Source organism: Pelmatolapia mariae, linkage group LG7 (assembly GCF_036321145.2).
Source record: "Pelmatolapia mariae isolate MD_Pm_ZW linkage group LG7, Pm_UMD_F_2, whole genome shotgun sequence".
Classification (NCBI taxonomy): domain Eukaryota; kingdom Metazoa; phylum Chordata; class Actinopteri; order Cichliformes; family Cichlidae; genus Pelmatolapia; species Pelmatolapia mariae.
In genome coordinates this window covers 37,634,226-37,651,601 of record NC_086233.1, presented here as the reverse complement: position 1 = coordinate 37,651,601, position 17,376 = coordinate 37,634,226, and the positions used below count along the sequence as shown (strand labels likewise).

The 17,376-nt window shown below is 37.3% G+C and overlaps 1 protein-coding gene across 5 annotated transcripts in view; it reads right to left on the bottom strand.

The window, feature by feature from the left end:
* cadps2 (Ca++-dependent secretion activator 2) overlaps positions 1 to 17,376 on the bottom strand; it is a 142,545-nt gene that overhangs the window by 4,531 nt on the left and 120,638 nt on the right. For all 5 annotated transcript variants that reach the window (XM_063480896.1, XM_063480897.1, XM_063480900.1 and 2 more), the window contains 4 exons: positions 15,393 to 15,467; positions 14,911 to 14,994; positions 14,720 to 14,752; positions 7,479 to 7,586 (listed from right to left, as the gene is read on the bottom strand). In XM_063480896.1, coding sequence (XP_063336966.1) covers positions 7,479 to 7,586; positions 14,720 to 14,752; positions 14,911 to 14,994; positions 15,393 to 15,467 — 300 coding nt within the window. The remainder of the gene's footprint in view (positions 1 to 7,478; positions 7,587 to 14,719; positions 14,753 to 14,910; positions 14,995 to 15,392; positions 15,468 to 17,376) is intronic.

The following is a 17,376-nucleotide window of genomic DNA, read 5'->3' as shown; positions in this document are numbered from 1 at the left end:
GCACGCTTACACTGAGGCCCAGAGTTACTGCAAATATCAGAATTATCTAGAAATTAAATGTTGTCATTTTTAGATTTTAACATAAGACTCATAAACTTATGGGAAATATTACACTATTAGCAAAACACAGAATGAAAGAATTACAGATTAAAGTTTTCAGTTGAAAATACAATTGAAGACCTTTTATCTTTAATCAGGTTTTGTTTAATGCTGTCAGAGAAAATGTCGTGCCCTCTTCATGCAGCTTACTACATTCAGTTCAATTTTACTTAGACAGCGCCTAATTACAACAATAGTTGCCTTGTAATTTGGCGACTCCAGTACAGAAGCTGTGCAGGTCTGAGATGAGCAGCTTTCCTAAACACCAAACTGAGTTACTTTTTATGCTTCTTTATAGTTACATGGATGTCTGTCTTTCAAGTCACATTGCACAATAAGGTAATTTAGTCTTTATACTTTTTCATCATTTAATTTTGGATCAATTTAAAATTTACTCTAATATTAAATACGTATGCAGCATTAAGAGTGGGAATATAGGATGATTTCTCTGTTGTCACAAGGTGGGGTAGAGGTCTGAATCCAAGTGTGCAAGTCCTGTAATCACAAAGAGAAATGAATAATCACAAACTGTCAACTCTAAACTCTAAATATTTACAATAAAATATTTTACCTTTGACTCGCTGGTACTTTTTAAATTGAGATCGACAAAGATGATGTCGCAGGTTTCCAGTCAGTTTCGGTCGTGCTGCTGCAGGAACACAAACATAACATAAGGAGGCATCATCAGCGGTGTTCTGATCAGCTGCCTCAGCACTGGGCAACATACATTAATGCTTCATATTATTTCTGTCAAAGGAAGTAAGCTGTGCAGAGTACTGCACATGTAACTTGGTGAACTCAAATTAGAACCTCAATAAGAATAATTCAGATCGCGTTTTAACCAGAGTACTTAAAACAAACTCAGTATCAAATACATAGATAAATGCAAAGAGTCAGTGCTAAAAATTTCATTAATGGAAAAATTTAACAAATTTGGACTTAACATGCCAAATGCTACCATTTGGCATTAGCACATAAATGTTAGGTTTGGTTATTTCAATCGTATGGGCTCAAATTGTGGTCATAAATATTTTGTAGTTGTAAATCAAATACGTTGCTGTGAGAGTTGTGTGAGTTTTGTAACCTTGTAAACAAAAATACCTGAAAATTTTATGTTTGTGCATCTATAGATGAGAATTTGTGTGTGTGTAAAAAAGATTTGTGTTTGTAAAAAAATATTTAGACAAGACACCTTTTTTTTGTTAAGGTCTGGTTACAGATATAAAGCAAAAACTACGTGTGAAAGTCTGCGCTCAAGTTCCCTGGCTGTGTGTGAGTTTGAACTCACAAGTATGAATTTTGACCCAATTTTTCTTCCTTTCAGCTGATTGGTCAATGTCATGTCAATCACAAATTTAACAATCCAATCAGAGAACACATGGGTTTGGCTGTTGGAGGGGTGCTTTACTGAGCATAGATTTTTCTGATATTTTGGTTTACGTTACAAAACTCAGTTCACAACTGCGCATTCTGATTTACAAATACAAAATATTTATGACCACAATTTGAGCCCATACAATCCTGTTTCTTTTATTTTGTAGACATCAGCTGTGTTTTTGACCAGTTTTTGACAAACTGGGATATCAGCAAGAACTGATATTACAGGCTGAATTGCTGAATGCAATGAGAATATTTTAAATTCTCTCAGTAATTCATCTTCTGTTAAAACTGCATTAAATCCACCATTAATAACAAGTTGCTGAATCCACACTTAAAAAACAAATCTGGTGTCACTGTTCTTACAGATGTGGAGAGAGAAACATGCAACTGTTTGCACAAATTCAATAACTGAACACGGCTTTCCCCAACAGCCGACAACGGTCTCAGCTAGTTAGCTGTAGCACATTAATTAATGATTAGTTTCCAAAAACACATTTAACTTACCAGAAAAGTGCAACGGTGCCTGAGGTTCTTCTGTTGATTAGTCCAGTTTACTGCAAAACATTTTTTGCTGTCAGTTTGAAACAGTCAGTCCTGGTTTTGGAAAATAAACTGTGGGCCTCCTCTCAGAATCACTACTGTATCTGCGCTTCCCAAACAGAGGCAAGTTTTTCCGTGACTGCTGCTGCCATCAAAGCTGTCATGACCGACTGTACCCCGATTTTACAGCATCGAGTTAATAATTAGAATCAAACTTCTGACAAAGGAGACCCCATGGACACAAATTAGCATGAGGAGATGGATTTTTCATTCATAATTCTCCCTGTAGATATTAATAGTTAACTATGTCACAAACTGCTCAAGCCTTTTAATTCAGCTGATTTTTTATTACTAATATACAATATAATACATAAAAAGGCCCGTGTTTCTGAGCTTGTGAACATCAGATTTTTTTCATAGATTTGTGGTACAAACATGTGATTTATAGAATATGATGCTGAACATTAAACAGAAATAAAGTATTTAAACCAAAATCGACCTTAAACATTTATTTATGTTAAATTAATTGAATTAATTTTACTTTATGCACAATTTTCCAAAAATACAGTTTTATATGTGCTGACTGCCTTTCTGTAAAAGTCACCGCGTGCTGCTGGTGACTGCTAACATGTTAACACCCATCTGCACACCACTGATGTGTGGCTGCTTTGCCTCAAATCTAAATGCTGGAATGTATTTGCAATTCATGTTGGCTTATTCTCTACAGCTCCGACTATTTACGGTGGTTTTTTCCTCTATTATTCTAGACTAATTAAATTTAAAAAAATGTTGCAAGCATGTGTTTTTTAACCTAAATTGTAGCACATCATTCTTCAGTTTAGTTTGCATCACCTCATTTCTGTGCGTCTGCTTGTGTCCTTATGCCGTCTGACAGTTTCTATGTGATTCCTAAAATTTGCTGTCATGCTTTTTACACATCCTCTATCCCTCTATTATTTTCTCTTCCTCCTTTTCCTTCACAATCTTTTTTTACTGCTGCAGTTCACATAGTGTCCTAATCAGTCTTGTACTCGTTATTAACAAATGCTTGAGGATGTTCAAATTACTGCATGACACCCTCTGATTTTCTGCTCCTCCTCCATTCAAGGAAACGTATATTTGAGTGTCTGGGAGGCGAGTTTCCAGAGTGAGTAATCAGCTGCCTGCTGGTTTCCTTGCGAACCGCACTAACCATCATGGAAATTGAGAATGAAGAAGGTCCTTAATTGAGATGATTAGAGGATAAGAGTGAAAACAGATGGAGGGAATAAGCACAGGAAGGATGGGGGAACGAGTAGGTATGCATTGGTCTTGTAAAAATTATGTGAAGAAATGGGGGTATGCTTCTCTGGTGCTGAAACGATTTGAACATTTGAGATATATTCACGCTTTTACACAATAAATGTTCCTCGGTTATAAAGTTGTATACTCCTGTATATAAAATGCTAGAGATGTTTTATTTCTGGGTCTATTTTTTGTTTCAATTGTTGAGATCTGCTTTTTTCCTTAACAAATATATGTTATGTTTTCTTACATGCGAAGAATTAAATGATCTAATATTTTGTTTTCTTTCTGAACTGAAACTAATATCAGAAATAAGGGGAAAAGAAAGAATCTAAAACATCTTATTTTGTTTTGAAGGATAAATCTGAGGTTGAATTAAACCTGTTTTGAGATAAATATTTCTTTAACTGTATCCAGGTTTGTCCTTGGTTTGTCAGTTGTTCCCTCCTAAAGTCGAGAACAGAGAACTGTGTGTGTGTGTGTGTGTGTGTGTGTGTGATGCACACAGATGCTTCCTGATGAGCACTTGTACACAAACAGACAGATGTTTGCATGCACAAGCAAAAGGGAAAAAAACCTCTTAAGTGTGTTTACAGTTCATGTTGATTCCCCATCTTTTCATTTTGGTGTTCTTTGCTTTCATAGCCTTTTTCTTCCTCTTCTTTAAATCCATCGGTGTTGACAAAGCTTTTGTTTAAAAGGTGTGGCAAATGTAAATGAATTTGCCTTTGACTCACAAAGATCTATATAAACAAGGAAACCGCATACCCATATTGCTGCTGGCAGGAGGTCTAATGCTGCTGTCGAACAAAGGATTTGGTTCTTTGTTTACACACAAAATGTATGTGCGCACATATATGTGTGTGTATGTGAGATACATGTTGAAGGGCTGAGTGGAGAAACCTCAAGGCCCCGCTGTCACCTCCTTCTTGGCGCATGACTGGGTGCTTCTGAGCTCTATTAGACTTACTCTCCTCGACCTCCCTTTTTCAAACACGAACGCGCACACACACACAAAATTCAGTCCAGTGCAGATCGAGCCTCAGTCACAACACTCTGAACTCTCGGAGGAGGCGGTGGGTGGCAGAAATCCATCGCTCAGCTTCGTGCCGCTAATGTGTATGAAGGTCTGAACCGCCATGTCTGAGTTGCCGCGTTAACTAATGATGGCGAGCTGAGGCGTGTTTGACAACTTTCTGCTAAAATATTCTTAAAAATCTAAATCCAAGTGGGGGCGGTAGGTTATGAAAACGGACAGCGTGGGATAGAGGGATGATTAGGCGGATGGATAGCTGGGTATGTGAAAGTGTTTTTGGCTCCAGCAGAGCAAGCCAAAAGCTCTTGATGTTTTCTAAGTGATAAACAGGTCAACAGAAGCAGTCAGTGTTTTCGGAACTAAGCAACCTGCTGCTGCTTCGAAAGAGGAGAATCAGTGTGTGCAAACACCTGACTGTGAGCTCTGTTTGTAGAGCTTTTATAAGCATTTACTGTGTATATATAAGATTCCTATGAACAGATCAGATACTATTCAAAATTATTTTCAGTTTTTGGTTTGCATGTCTTTATGTGTACATATTAAATCCATTTTTTGTCTGTAATTAAACATTTTACATAACAAAAATATTAAAAAAGCTGAAAGTATGTCACATAAAGCACAGAAAATATCAACCACAAACTGACTTGAAAGATGAGCATAAAATGTTTTGAGAACCACAGAATTAGTGGTCAAATTGGATTCACAGCAGTTACAAGTAATTCTAATGAGTACGTTCCTGTTTAGTCACAGTCAGGTTAGTGAGGCATTATTTAAAACAAACAAACAAACAAAAACTGCTTTCCATTTTTTTCTCTACAAAGATGCATTTACATTTAGAAAATCAGAAGTAACACATTTATTACATTGCCTCACAAGGCTCGGTACTGGGGCCTGTTTTGCTTACGTGTGTGTGTGTGTATGTATATATATATGCGTGCATGCATGTATACATACATACACTTTTTCTTCCTTTTTGGAACTAGCCAAATTTACATTGAGGATACATTAATGCACATGTTTTTTGCTCAAAGAATTTGAAAGTTGCAGCTCCTGCCACTGGTAAAATGAAATACATCACATGTTAATTTTATATCACCAGGGGAAAAATTGTTATTATAATAAACGTGTCATAAATGGTACACATAGTCAAAGAGTATCAGAGAACAAATATCAAAATATAAAAGTTTTTTTCTGAAAGCTAAGGGTTTAATTCTAAGCCTGTACGTTGCTGCAGACTTATGTGCATCTTTATCAAACAAACTGAAATGATTAGCTTATGCTGCCTGTTACTGAGCTTGAGGAATCCAGTTTTACTTACTGTGTACCTGCAAACCACAATGACATGTACACAAAGCTGCCTCATTTTTCTGGGACACTCTGTTTGGATCCTGACAGAACTTGGAACGAATAAGATGTTTTCTCGGTGGTACTGGTGATTAAGCGAGCACTTCTGTGTGCCACGGGTGGTAGAGCAGAGTATCAACTGTTTGCAGGTTTTGAAGTTCAATTCTGAATTCTTGACCACAACACTGATTTTGAAGAAGGTTTAACCATCAGAGCACAACACAGCTCCTGAAAGCAGCTTTACGTCCACTGGTGTGAGACTGGGTGAACATGAACATCACACCCACAGGAACAACAACAGACCGAAACAAGCTGGAGATACTGGAAGCAGGAACCATTTCCCAGTATTCATGTTAATGAAAGAAATTAATCAGGTAAGTGGCGCCATATAGAAACACGCGGTGGCCCAAGGGGGCCCCGGGTGCCAAAGATTAAAATTCTGTCTTTTTTGTACATTTCATACAACCAATTATGGAGTGTGTTAGGAGACTCTTCATTTACAAATAGAACTGGAAATACATCCTGCTGCCGTTTCCATAAAATATTTTCCCTCTGGCTCTCCATCTCTGAGCTTTGTCAACAATAAAAAGAGAAAAAAGTAGAAACAGTTCTACATTTTTTAACCAGTGGAAATGTTACATCAAAAATTTCTACACTTAAGAGGATAAGGTTTTATTTCCAAAAGTACTGACTTGAAAAATGTATTATTCGGCCTTCTGCAATTTGCCATGGAGAAAAAAAGTACTCCACCTATATAAAAAATTGTCTAGCTCCACAATTGTAGGTGCATAAAGGAATTAAACAACTGATTCTATAAACAAAGTCTGAGAGTAGATTCAAATCAGCAATTTAGTGACAGCTGAACAGAGAATAAAAGCATTTCTTGCTGATAGAAAGATAGATACTTTATTGATCCCACAAGTGAAATTGTTGAAAGAAATAAAAAAAAAATATTTTTTTAGATACAAATTCATCACTCTTGACCCTGTTTTTCTTTATAAATCTACAGAAAGTTAAGAGACAGGCAAAACAGTCGAGGTAAAGCATGTGCTCAAAGAACAGAGACAGAGACATGAAACAGAAACATATGTGCAAAGAGCTGAATGGCACACAAAGCCTTTAAAACCTTAAAACCTGACAAAGTGCTTGCCAAAAGGGAATGGGCTCAATTTTTGAGAATATTATTGGATATTGACCTTACAATGTAAAATTTGTAGAAATTGCTTTCAGGATGATTTTGTGCTATATATGCAATTTAAGCAAATTTGTAAATGTCAAGTTGGCTTGGAGTGGTGTTTTTTTGATTGAGAACAAATGCACTTTCATATTGCTGATTTGCTTGAAGCGTTAGCGTTCCTGCAACTGTTGGCTGTGAAATAGTGAGGAGAATGTTAGACCTAACTTACTGTGTCCCCAAGACAGAAAGGCAGTGATTAACTTACATTTATAGTTTGAATGTTTTTACATACTTTTTACATCACATGCAAATAGATCTATGACTGTTGCATCATTTAGCATACTCTTTTAGCAGAGCATTTAGATTTTAAATGAAGAAAAAATAAGGGGATTTGTCTGATCCTGGTAAAAAAAAAAAGAAAAGAAAGAAAAACTAACAAAAAACCACAACAATAAAACTAATTTTTAAAAGAATTTCTTTACATGTACTTACGTGACCAATTTGCTATTTTAGGCTTTTGCACACAGAATTACAGATTAACAAAGAAAGTTATGTATAACAATAAAGTAGGAATATGAACATAATTTCAGGCAAACTGGAAACAGTACTTGCACTTACGTCAAATACGGTCTCAATGTAGAGCTCATCACTGAGACCACGGCGCAGAATGTCCTGGTTCTGTCGTACAAAACCAGTGTAAGTGTCAGCCAGATCCATCCTTGGTTTCTGCAGGACACAGAGCAAAGGCAGGCCTGAAGGCAACTCATGGATGGTAGAGCATGAAAATACAATGTCAAACAATGTTACAAAAATTATTTTTAGCACAAAGTTGAAACGAGACATAACTGGCATTAAATGTGAATAACTCAAAAAATAATGGTAGATTGCAATCTGCAGATACTCGGCTGGTTGTGCATGATGAGGTCTTCACACATTCTGAAATGTAGAGTGTTTAATGCAGCGAGGTGGAACACACATCCAAACACTATTGTCAGTGTGAAAACAAATAGCAATGCAAGCTAATACTCTTAGTGAATAAACCTTGATGTATTAATCTTTTGATTGTTTGGTCACTTTGGATCCACATTTTGTCACCTTACAGTCTTTTTCTTGTAATGGATTAAACTCATTTTTTTTCCGACCTCAAAATTCTTCACACAATACCCGTTTCCACTGATCATCTGTCAGATGTTTTTACAACTTTACTGGAATTCCACCTGTAGTATATTCAGTTGACTGGACATGACTTGGATAGGCACTTATATATCATATAGGACACCGGGCAATGTAAAGTCTCATAGTTGACAGTGCATGTCAGAGGACAAACCAAGCCATGGAGACCAAGTTACTGTCTGTAGACCATCTACCAACAAGTCAACAACTCTAAACACACAGCCAAGATAATAAAGGAGTGGGTTCTGGACCACTCTGTGAATGTTCTTGAGTGACCCAGACAGAGCAAATACTTGAACCCGACTGAACACTTTCCCTTAATTAACTTAATAAATAGCACTACTACATGCATCCCACTGTTCTCCTGGATACTCTGACTACTAATGGTTAATACAGCTTACAGAAGTTCCAGGAAAAATACATTTAGATTGTCAAGTTTTCAGTAATACAAATCTGTGCTGCTGTTGACATTAGCTAAGAAGTCTTTCTCTCACATTTAAAACTTCTATATGTCTGTGCCTTTCCAAATGATCGGCTGACACAGTGGACAAACGCAGATGTTCTGGAAACTCTTGCTTGTACTCTTCATTAGTGGACATTAAATTTAAATGGCAAACATTCAGTTAAAATTACAGGGTGCAAATTAAACAATTATAAGGATAAAATATGTTCTGAAGTGAATAAAAAGTGTATGATTTACTAAAATAATTTTCTCCGCAACAATTACAAGCAAAGCCTAACAATTGTTTTCGCTCAGGAAACGTTACCTGCTGCTTCTATGATAAAAAGGAAAAAAAATCCTGCCCTGGACATGCTGTCCGGAGAGATTACACCTGTAATGCCAATAGTAACTGCCTTGACATCTTTCACAGCCATGTTTTCTGAGCTGACGTGCATTAGGCCCAAGAGGAGACTTGTCATTCTGTTTTCTGTGCTGCACAAGAAAACTAGAAACCTGCTGGCTTCACTTAAAGTCAACAGGCAGGTTGGATATGGACTCAATATTTATAATTGTAATATTTCATCAAAGACAGCATAAAAGTCATCAAATCATATCACAAAGTTTCAAGAGCCTCAATATGGACAAAGTCCAGACAAGGTCACACTGTTCTCTCAAATAATTTTAAAATATGCAAAGTTGTGAGGGCCTCCAAGGTTATGCCTGACATTAAAATTTAGTGATTTGTCTGCATCGGTCCATGCAAATGAAGCATACATCCCTGTTTTTAAACACACTCGCCCACACAGACACCCGAGCAGCAAAGCTAACATAATTAACTTATTCGTCAAATAGTTGCCTGACAGTAAATTAATTGGCAACTACTTAAATGACAAATTAATTGTTCAAGTGATTTTTCCAAAGAGAGAAAAAAAATCAAGCAGTCATTAGATTATTGTAGCTTCTCAACTTTGACAGTAACTCTTAGAAGAAGATAATGTGACCTCTCTGGTAAGTTGAATGTCTTCTGGTAAAAACTGTCTCAGCAGTTGTTTCAAAGGTCTATCAGAGAATGACAGACTGGGGTCAGTCAGAGACGATTAGCTGTAATTCAGACCGACTACTGAAGAAGAAAACCTGCAGACACAAGAGGTTAAAGTGGGGTCACATGGCTGCAGGGGGACTGTTGTGTGTGATGAAAAGAAGAGAATGGAGTGTTATAATCATCCTGAAGAAGTTACCCATGCCCACTGACTGACAACCCTGTCATAATTCTCATAAGGCACTAGAGTGACTGGGGAGGTAAGTGTAAAAGATGATACTCAAATGAGTATCGTCTCTGATGTGTACAAGCAGACACTTTGAGGTCATGCCCATGTTGATGCAAATATATTTCAAAACTATTTTTGCAACTGTTTCTGTGGTATTTGTTGATTTCAGTTCAGAAATGCAGTTTTGTCAGATATCACCTGCATCCCCACCTTTACCTTTGACGTGTCTTTTAGCATTGGCTCTCTGATGCACAGTCCCATTTTATGACCCTACATCGTCCCTACTGGAGAGGTGGACGTGGCAGGAATCATAACAACATGTGGGTAGTTGACTTATTAAAATAAGTTAAATCACATGAAGTTCTCCTTTTTAACTACATTTTGATACCAGGTTCATTCTTTAGCTGTGATTCTTTCTTGATAATATTTTTTTCTAATAAACTCATTTTTGATACTTTGAAATTCAGAGCCTTGTTTAAGAATATTTGAAATTCTTCTCTGATAGGGTTAGGTTCTTCTTCTGGCACAGTGCAGTATCATCCTACATATGTCCTAAGACTGAACAATAGCAATGATCTCCAATCTCAGTCTCAAAAACATCTTTTCTATGGTCCCAAAAATTGCTTACGACTTTCAGATTCATAACTTTTGCAAGGCACATGCTATAGTGGATGCATACTGACCAGTATTAACTTGTCACTTATGTTTCTAACTGATGCTGTAATATTTTTTTATTTTGAATGTCTTCTGGTGATTCATAGTTTATCAGTTCTCCTGTATTAAGTTCATTCATTTCAGGAAAAAAACATTCTTTTTTACTTACCATGTTTTATTTTCTGCTTTATTTTGATAGTTATTTGTGCCTTGAGTTCAGTTTGACTTCCCCTTGTATCATTTCCCTGATTACTTGCTCCTTTGTTCTTCCCCAGCTGCATTCACTTCCCCTAATTTGCCTGTGTTTTTAAGTAGCTTTAGTATTCTCCCTATCCTCTTTCAGTGCATTTGTTATCTCTTCCCTTTGATGTTTCTGGTCGTTTACAGTTTTATATGGATTAACTCATATTATCAAGGTAGCAATAATAATCTAGCAATCCTATTGATGGTGTGGCTGCATATCAGAAGGTTGAGCAGGTCATCTACTAAGATCTCATGACAAGGTTTGTGGTTCGATCCCTAGCTGCTCCAGTCTGCATGCCAGATATAGACAAGTGCTCTATGAATGTGTGAATGTTACACAGAAAGCAGTTACACAGAAAAAGGTGCTTGTATTAATGGGTGTGACGAGATGAATGAAGCAAATTGTATAAAGCCTTTGAGTCCTCAGGTATGGTAGAGAAACACTATATAAAACCAGTCCATTTAGCAGAAGAGAAACCCTACAGTCAAAAAATGTTCCTAACTTCCATCCATCCATTCGCTTCCACTTATCCTTTTCAGGGTCGCAGGGGGTGCTGGAGCCTGTCCCAGCTGTCATAGGGCGAGAGGCAGGGTACACCCTGGACAGGTCGCCAGTCTGTCGCAGGGCTAACACACAGAGACAGACAACCATTTACACTCACATTCACTTGCACATTCACACCTATGGGCAATTTGGATTAATCAATTAACCTATCCCCACAAGCTGCATGTCTTTGGACGGTGGGAGGAAGCCGGAGTACCCGGAGGGAACCCACGCAAACACGGGGAGAACATGCAAACTCGACACAGAAAGACCCCGGCCTGATGGTGGGATTGAACTCAGGACCTTCTTGCTGTGCGGCAACAGTGCTAACCACCGTGCCACCGTGCTGCTGTGTGGTTCCTAACTTTACAAATGAAATTTCACTGGAGGTAGGGAGTTGAAGATCTCATGACAAGGCCTGGATTTACTGCACGTGTGGTGGTCAGTTCATTTACTAGCACAGATATTATGTGCAGCAAAGTTCCACAAGCAGGTTGAAATGTTAAAACCAGGAGCAACATTGCTTTGAACTTGAACATACATTCTCTTGAGGTGAATAACAATATCTGTTGATAACAACACATATTAAGGCCAATCAGTGCTGCATACATTGGCGTAGATTGGCTTGATGCCATGACAAGTCACGTTAACTTAGCCCCAGATATCAAACGGCACCTTTAGATATCTTATATCTATGAAAGTGCCACTTGGTACCAGTATGCCTTGGTGGGTCAAAACTGCTTAGACTCATAATAGACCAAAAGCATAATATTCAGGTTGGTCATAAAGTCTGGGCTTAGGTATGAAAGAAAAACAGTCAGGTTCCTATACATCTATGCACATTTGCCACACAACCACAGATATATGGACAGGTTCAAAGTGTACAAAGTACAGTTCTCCTGTATGAGGTACAACATTTAAGAGTGTGTATGTGTGTCACTGGCTACATGTAAATGCCCCTGGTGTCACTTGAGACATCAACTTTCCCTTACCCTCTCCTTCCCTTAAGGCTTTTCACAGTCATTCACCTCTTTTTCTTTTGTTCTGGCGAGGCGACAAAGCACCATGACAGATCACAGATGTCGGCACAGTTCCAGCCAACAAGATTAGAGATTCTCTCATGTTAAGCGATAGAAATGATAGACAGAGAAAAAGAGAAAATGCACATACAAGTAGTTCATCACTGTTGTCCCATTCTGCTCTCTCAATCTCCTTTACTGTTTCTTTAGTTTTACCTAAACACTAGTAATCCTCTCTGCATCTAGATAATGGATGTCTGTTAACTTATCAATATTTGACAGCAACAAAAAACATTTTAAAATAAAGATATGTTCCTGTACAGGTACTGATCGGTGCAGGTATAAGCCTAAAGAGAGGAGAGGGAGGAGGTGCCTTTTGTTATCAGGGTAATGGGGCATTAAATTATTAAGTAACTTCACAATGATATCAGTTCCATTTCCTGCCTTGGGTTCATTGAATTTTTTTCCAGGTGGATGTTGCGTATGGCAAAGAAGAAAGTGCTTGTGTGAATGGATGAATGAGGCTAGTTGTGTAAGCTTTTTTGAATTATATAGCTGTGACTTGACAAAATGTGGAACAAGTGAAGCCCTTTTAATACTTTCCAGATGCACTGCCACCTTAAGGGCCTGTGGTACATCAGCCATTAAGCCGTTCTGATTATTTAAGATTGAAGTCTAAGGAGTTTGAAAAGAAGGTGACTGGACGTTAAGTATTTTGAAGATGTTTCACCTCTCATCCAAGAGGCTTCTACAGTTGTAAAACCAAAAGTTAGAGAGTCCCAGGTATTTAAACCCTAGTGGGGGTTGTCCCCTTAGTGGGTCAGTGACAACCTCCTATTACTCATGTGCATCATCACGTGAGCCAAGGTGTCAAAAAAAGGCCTGGGTCATTACCACGAGAGGTTTCAAGTGAAAACACTGTGCGACCTTGCCCCACCCACCATGTCAGCTATTGAGGTCACCTCATGTAAGATGTGAGTGGGGGTTTAGGTACCTGAGAAGGGATCTCAAGACTTTATTGTAGGTGGCTGACAGTTGGTGTTGTAAGCCACCACCTCTGTTCAATGATGGTTGTTCATAGTGGAACTAGATGGGGTTATTTACTCCTCTGTCTCCTCAGTCCAAAAAACGTTAGCTAACATTTTTTAGGCCACTCTTCAGTTGTGAATGCACCATTCAAGTTTTAGCTTGTATAGTGATGAGATATAATAAAAAAAGTTTATAAAATTCTGATGATTCAGTTTCCACCACATTGTTTTCCACTACTTTTAATAACTAAGAGATATAAAATGACAAAAACCCTTACGCTGTGGGATTCTGGAAATCTACAATAGAAACTAAATATAATAAACTATGGTTACAGCTCATCGTTTTTTAATAATCCTATAAAAAGGTGCGTTGGTATTTATGAAAAAGTTTAATAAAAATTATATTTGGGAAATGAAATCAGCCATAAATAAACTGACCCACTCACGACAATGAAGCGAAACAAAGGAAAACTAAACAGTGGAAAATGAATGCTTTGTGTATTTGTGACCAGGTGTGAAGTCCAAAAGGCTCCGCCCCCTGCCCTTTATCCCAAAAGAGGCACACATGTCAGGTTACCACTAGACAAAAGACCAGAAGGCCAAGGTAGGGGTTACATTATAATTTCACCAGAAGAAGGAGCTGAGAGGGAAGTAAGCTAGGAAGCAGAGAGAATTAGAGGATAGAGGGAGATACAGCAGCTTAAGATTGTTCTCCTGTTCTCTCCTTAAAACTATAAATATATAAAAATGTGGAATCAGTGACCTTTCATTGAACTTTTTTTTTCTTAATTAAATAGGATTTTTTTTAAAAATTGTACCCCTTTATGTTTTCTATGTTTTCTAATTTTTTCTCAATAATAATAATGTACTGAAGTGTGAAACCCAAACACAGAACACACTGAACTAACAATTCTCCTCTATCAGTTCAATGCATTGCTTACAAAACTGACCATATATATATATATATATATGTAGTGAATAAAGACAAACTAAATATTTAGAAAAGAGTACTACTACAGTTTGTTCAGTTACATTCAATGTCTTTTGCATACCTGTCAAAAACCTTTAATTAGAAACTGACACAAGTTTAAAAAAAAAGGAACATAATTTAATTTTTGTTTGATATGTATGAATTTCTTTACTTTTTACTGAATTGAGAAATTGTTTTTAAACTCTTAAGTCTTCTAAAATTTCAATGGATGTTAAAAAAGCTCATTAACAACTTGATAGCCAAATGCTGGTTTGTTATGTAATCTTTGTTTCTGGTATTGCAGACAGAATAAAGACCCTCCTTATCTTTCACATAAGTTTGACACTGTGTGGAAAAAAAGTAACATGCAGGTGCATAGGCTCTATGCAAAGAGCAGCCACTTTGCATTTACACTTTGCTTTATTTTCCAGCCAAAACTTGAATGATCTCAATGTGGATGGAGACACAAATATGTGATGAATGGGCTGAACAATAAAACAGCAGGCAGACAGACTCACGGGGAGTTCCACATATTTCGCAGCAGCTTTCACCTACCAGGGGAGTAGAAAGGGGGGGAAGAGGATGAAGAAAAAGAATGCTGAAGTTCAGCTGTAAAGATCTGGTTTCCAGCAAATAACAGGTTGCCTGGATAAGCAGTGAAATAACAGCACAGCACTCTGTTTCCAGGAACAAAAACATGGCTACTCACTGTGAAAGACAGGACTGAAGAGAAGAATGTCCCTTCATCATATCTTGAGAGCTTGGAGAGGACACCGTTTAAAACAGCAGCAAACTACAGACAGGTGGAAGCACAAAAACACTTCTAAAATTAGGTTTCTAGCTGCTTTCTTGAGTCTAGTGAGGCAAGTTATTATCTAATCTTGTTTCAAGATTCTTGGAATATTTTTAGAAGAAGAAAAATTAGCTCCCCCTTTCTGTAAAATGAAACTCACATTTCTTTAACAAAAAAAGAAAGAAAAAAAAGCATGAAATTAATTAATCAAAGGAAAAAAGAAAAAGTGTCTAAATACCAAAATCTGGAAAAACAGAACAAACAAACAAAAGCTAGGCTGGGTTTTCAAAGAGTATGGTTTGACCCCTCTCCCTTCCAGCTTATAAAAAAGGAATACTAAAATATTTTTGAAAAATATACAAAATAATAAAGCGTAAAAGAGTAAAGGTGAGGTTTACCTTTGACACAAGTGATGTAATAATGTTCTTTAATGCCTCGTCAATCAAAACATCAATTTTGGAGTGGTACTGTTGCTGTAGGGATGAGGGTAGGGGGGACAAAAAGTCATATTATTTATTTGTTATTTTCAGGAAACTGACCAGACACAGACGTAATACAGACTATCCCTCTGCTCTGATATACAACAGTATTGTCTGTGCTGCAAAAGAAATAAAAACCTACAACAAATCCTCACACATGCACCCCTTCCCAGGACAGCCTAGAAAACCTTCCCATCCGTGTAACGCTGCTGTGTTAAGCAGCTAATAGGGTGCATTATGCAGCTGAATAATATGCCCATCTGTGCTGGAAAAGCGACGGAATCTGAAGGATACTTTTTGTGCATCTCCCTACAATTAGAGCAGCCTTGTATTCCTCTAAAGCAGTGCTCTAGCTGAGAGGACCAAAGTCTCACACAAGATTCAATTAATCCACTATTTCATGTCTGGTTTGCCACCCCGTAAAAAAAAAAAAAAAAAAATATATATATATATATATATATATATATTTTTTTTTTTTTAAATTAAAAAATAAATAAATTTAAAAAAAAAAAAATATATATATATATATATACATTTTTTATGGCACCTTTTTCCCTTCAAGGAAGGAGAGAGAAAGAAAAAATGCAGGGGCTGAGCACTGAATGGTAGCAGCAGCAGGGGGGTTCATCTCTTAGTGACAATGCCCTTTCACTGGCCTTCTAAAGAACACCCAAATTAAAAATTTCAATCAACAAAGCATACAGATCGCTGACAAATTGCGGGTCCAGAGAGGTCATCGCCAATTTTTTTCCCTTCCAAAAGTCTTCAATATGGCAGCTCTCTTTCAGTGCTCTGAATCTTCCTAGCAAATCTTGAGAGCTTTTCTTTTTTCTTCTTCTTACCTCAATTAACACTACTGCTTTATCCTTCCTTTTTCCTACAATGCCTGCCTTAAAAAAAAGCAGAGAGGAGGAGAAGAAATTGTTTGGTCTTTGCCATATGCGACACAAAACTGAAAAGAACAATTATATCTTTTAAAAACATTTATTTGCCTGTTGAGCTGTAACTACTGCTGCTACTTCAGCCTTGCAAATTGGCTGAGATCAGAATTAGGTCACATTTTTAATATGAGCCCCCCCTCTTCCCATCCCTCGCCATTTAAATGAGCTCAGCAACAGAACAACAGCACATTGATTAGCAATTTCATGGGCTTTGTAAAAGCAAAACTGTTAATCAACCAGAGAAGTCTTTATCAAGGGTGGACTTTTCACAGACTCTGTGTTGCCTTCCAGTCAAACCCCTCACAGTTTTTTCTAAAATGGCAGAATTTGGCACAGAGGGATTTAAGAATGTCCAAACACTTTTCTGGAGATCGGTAGACTCTAAAACTTAAACAGAAAATTGTTGGTTTGGGTTCAGTTCAGACTCACATGGGGCTCATTCACAACCCTTACAAGCAACTTAAAAGGAGCCAGTTCACCTCAAAGGTATCAGATTTGGGCAATCACATTTTCATTTGGTAGGTGGTTACCCTCAGGGATACACATTTTCCCCTAGTGGTATGCCAGGGCTAGCATTTAGCATACAGCTGAAGGATGGGTAGACATTCTTCTTCACACTGTTACAAGTTGGAGGTGTATTTTCTTTTAGATGAAAGAAACTAGTTCTTACATGAAGCTGTTTACAACATTCCACCAGTTTTACCGACATACTTTAAAATGGTTTGAATCAATGACTGTAGAAAATATATATTTTCTACAGTCATTGGTTTGTATAGTTAGACCAGGCTTAATTTTGCTAATAGATTAGTCTAATGCAAAATAGACTGTTTAATTTAAAACCAAACCAAAACTCCTATCTTCAGGTTGGCACTCTTTATTAGTCATGCTGAAGAATCCTGACAAAACTTCACATTCACATAGCACTCAACATCAAAATATTTTCTAGGAAAAAAGGCTAACGT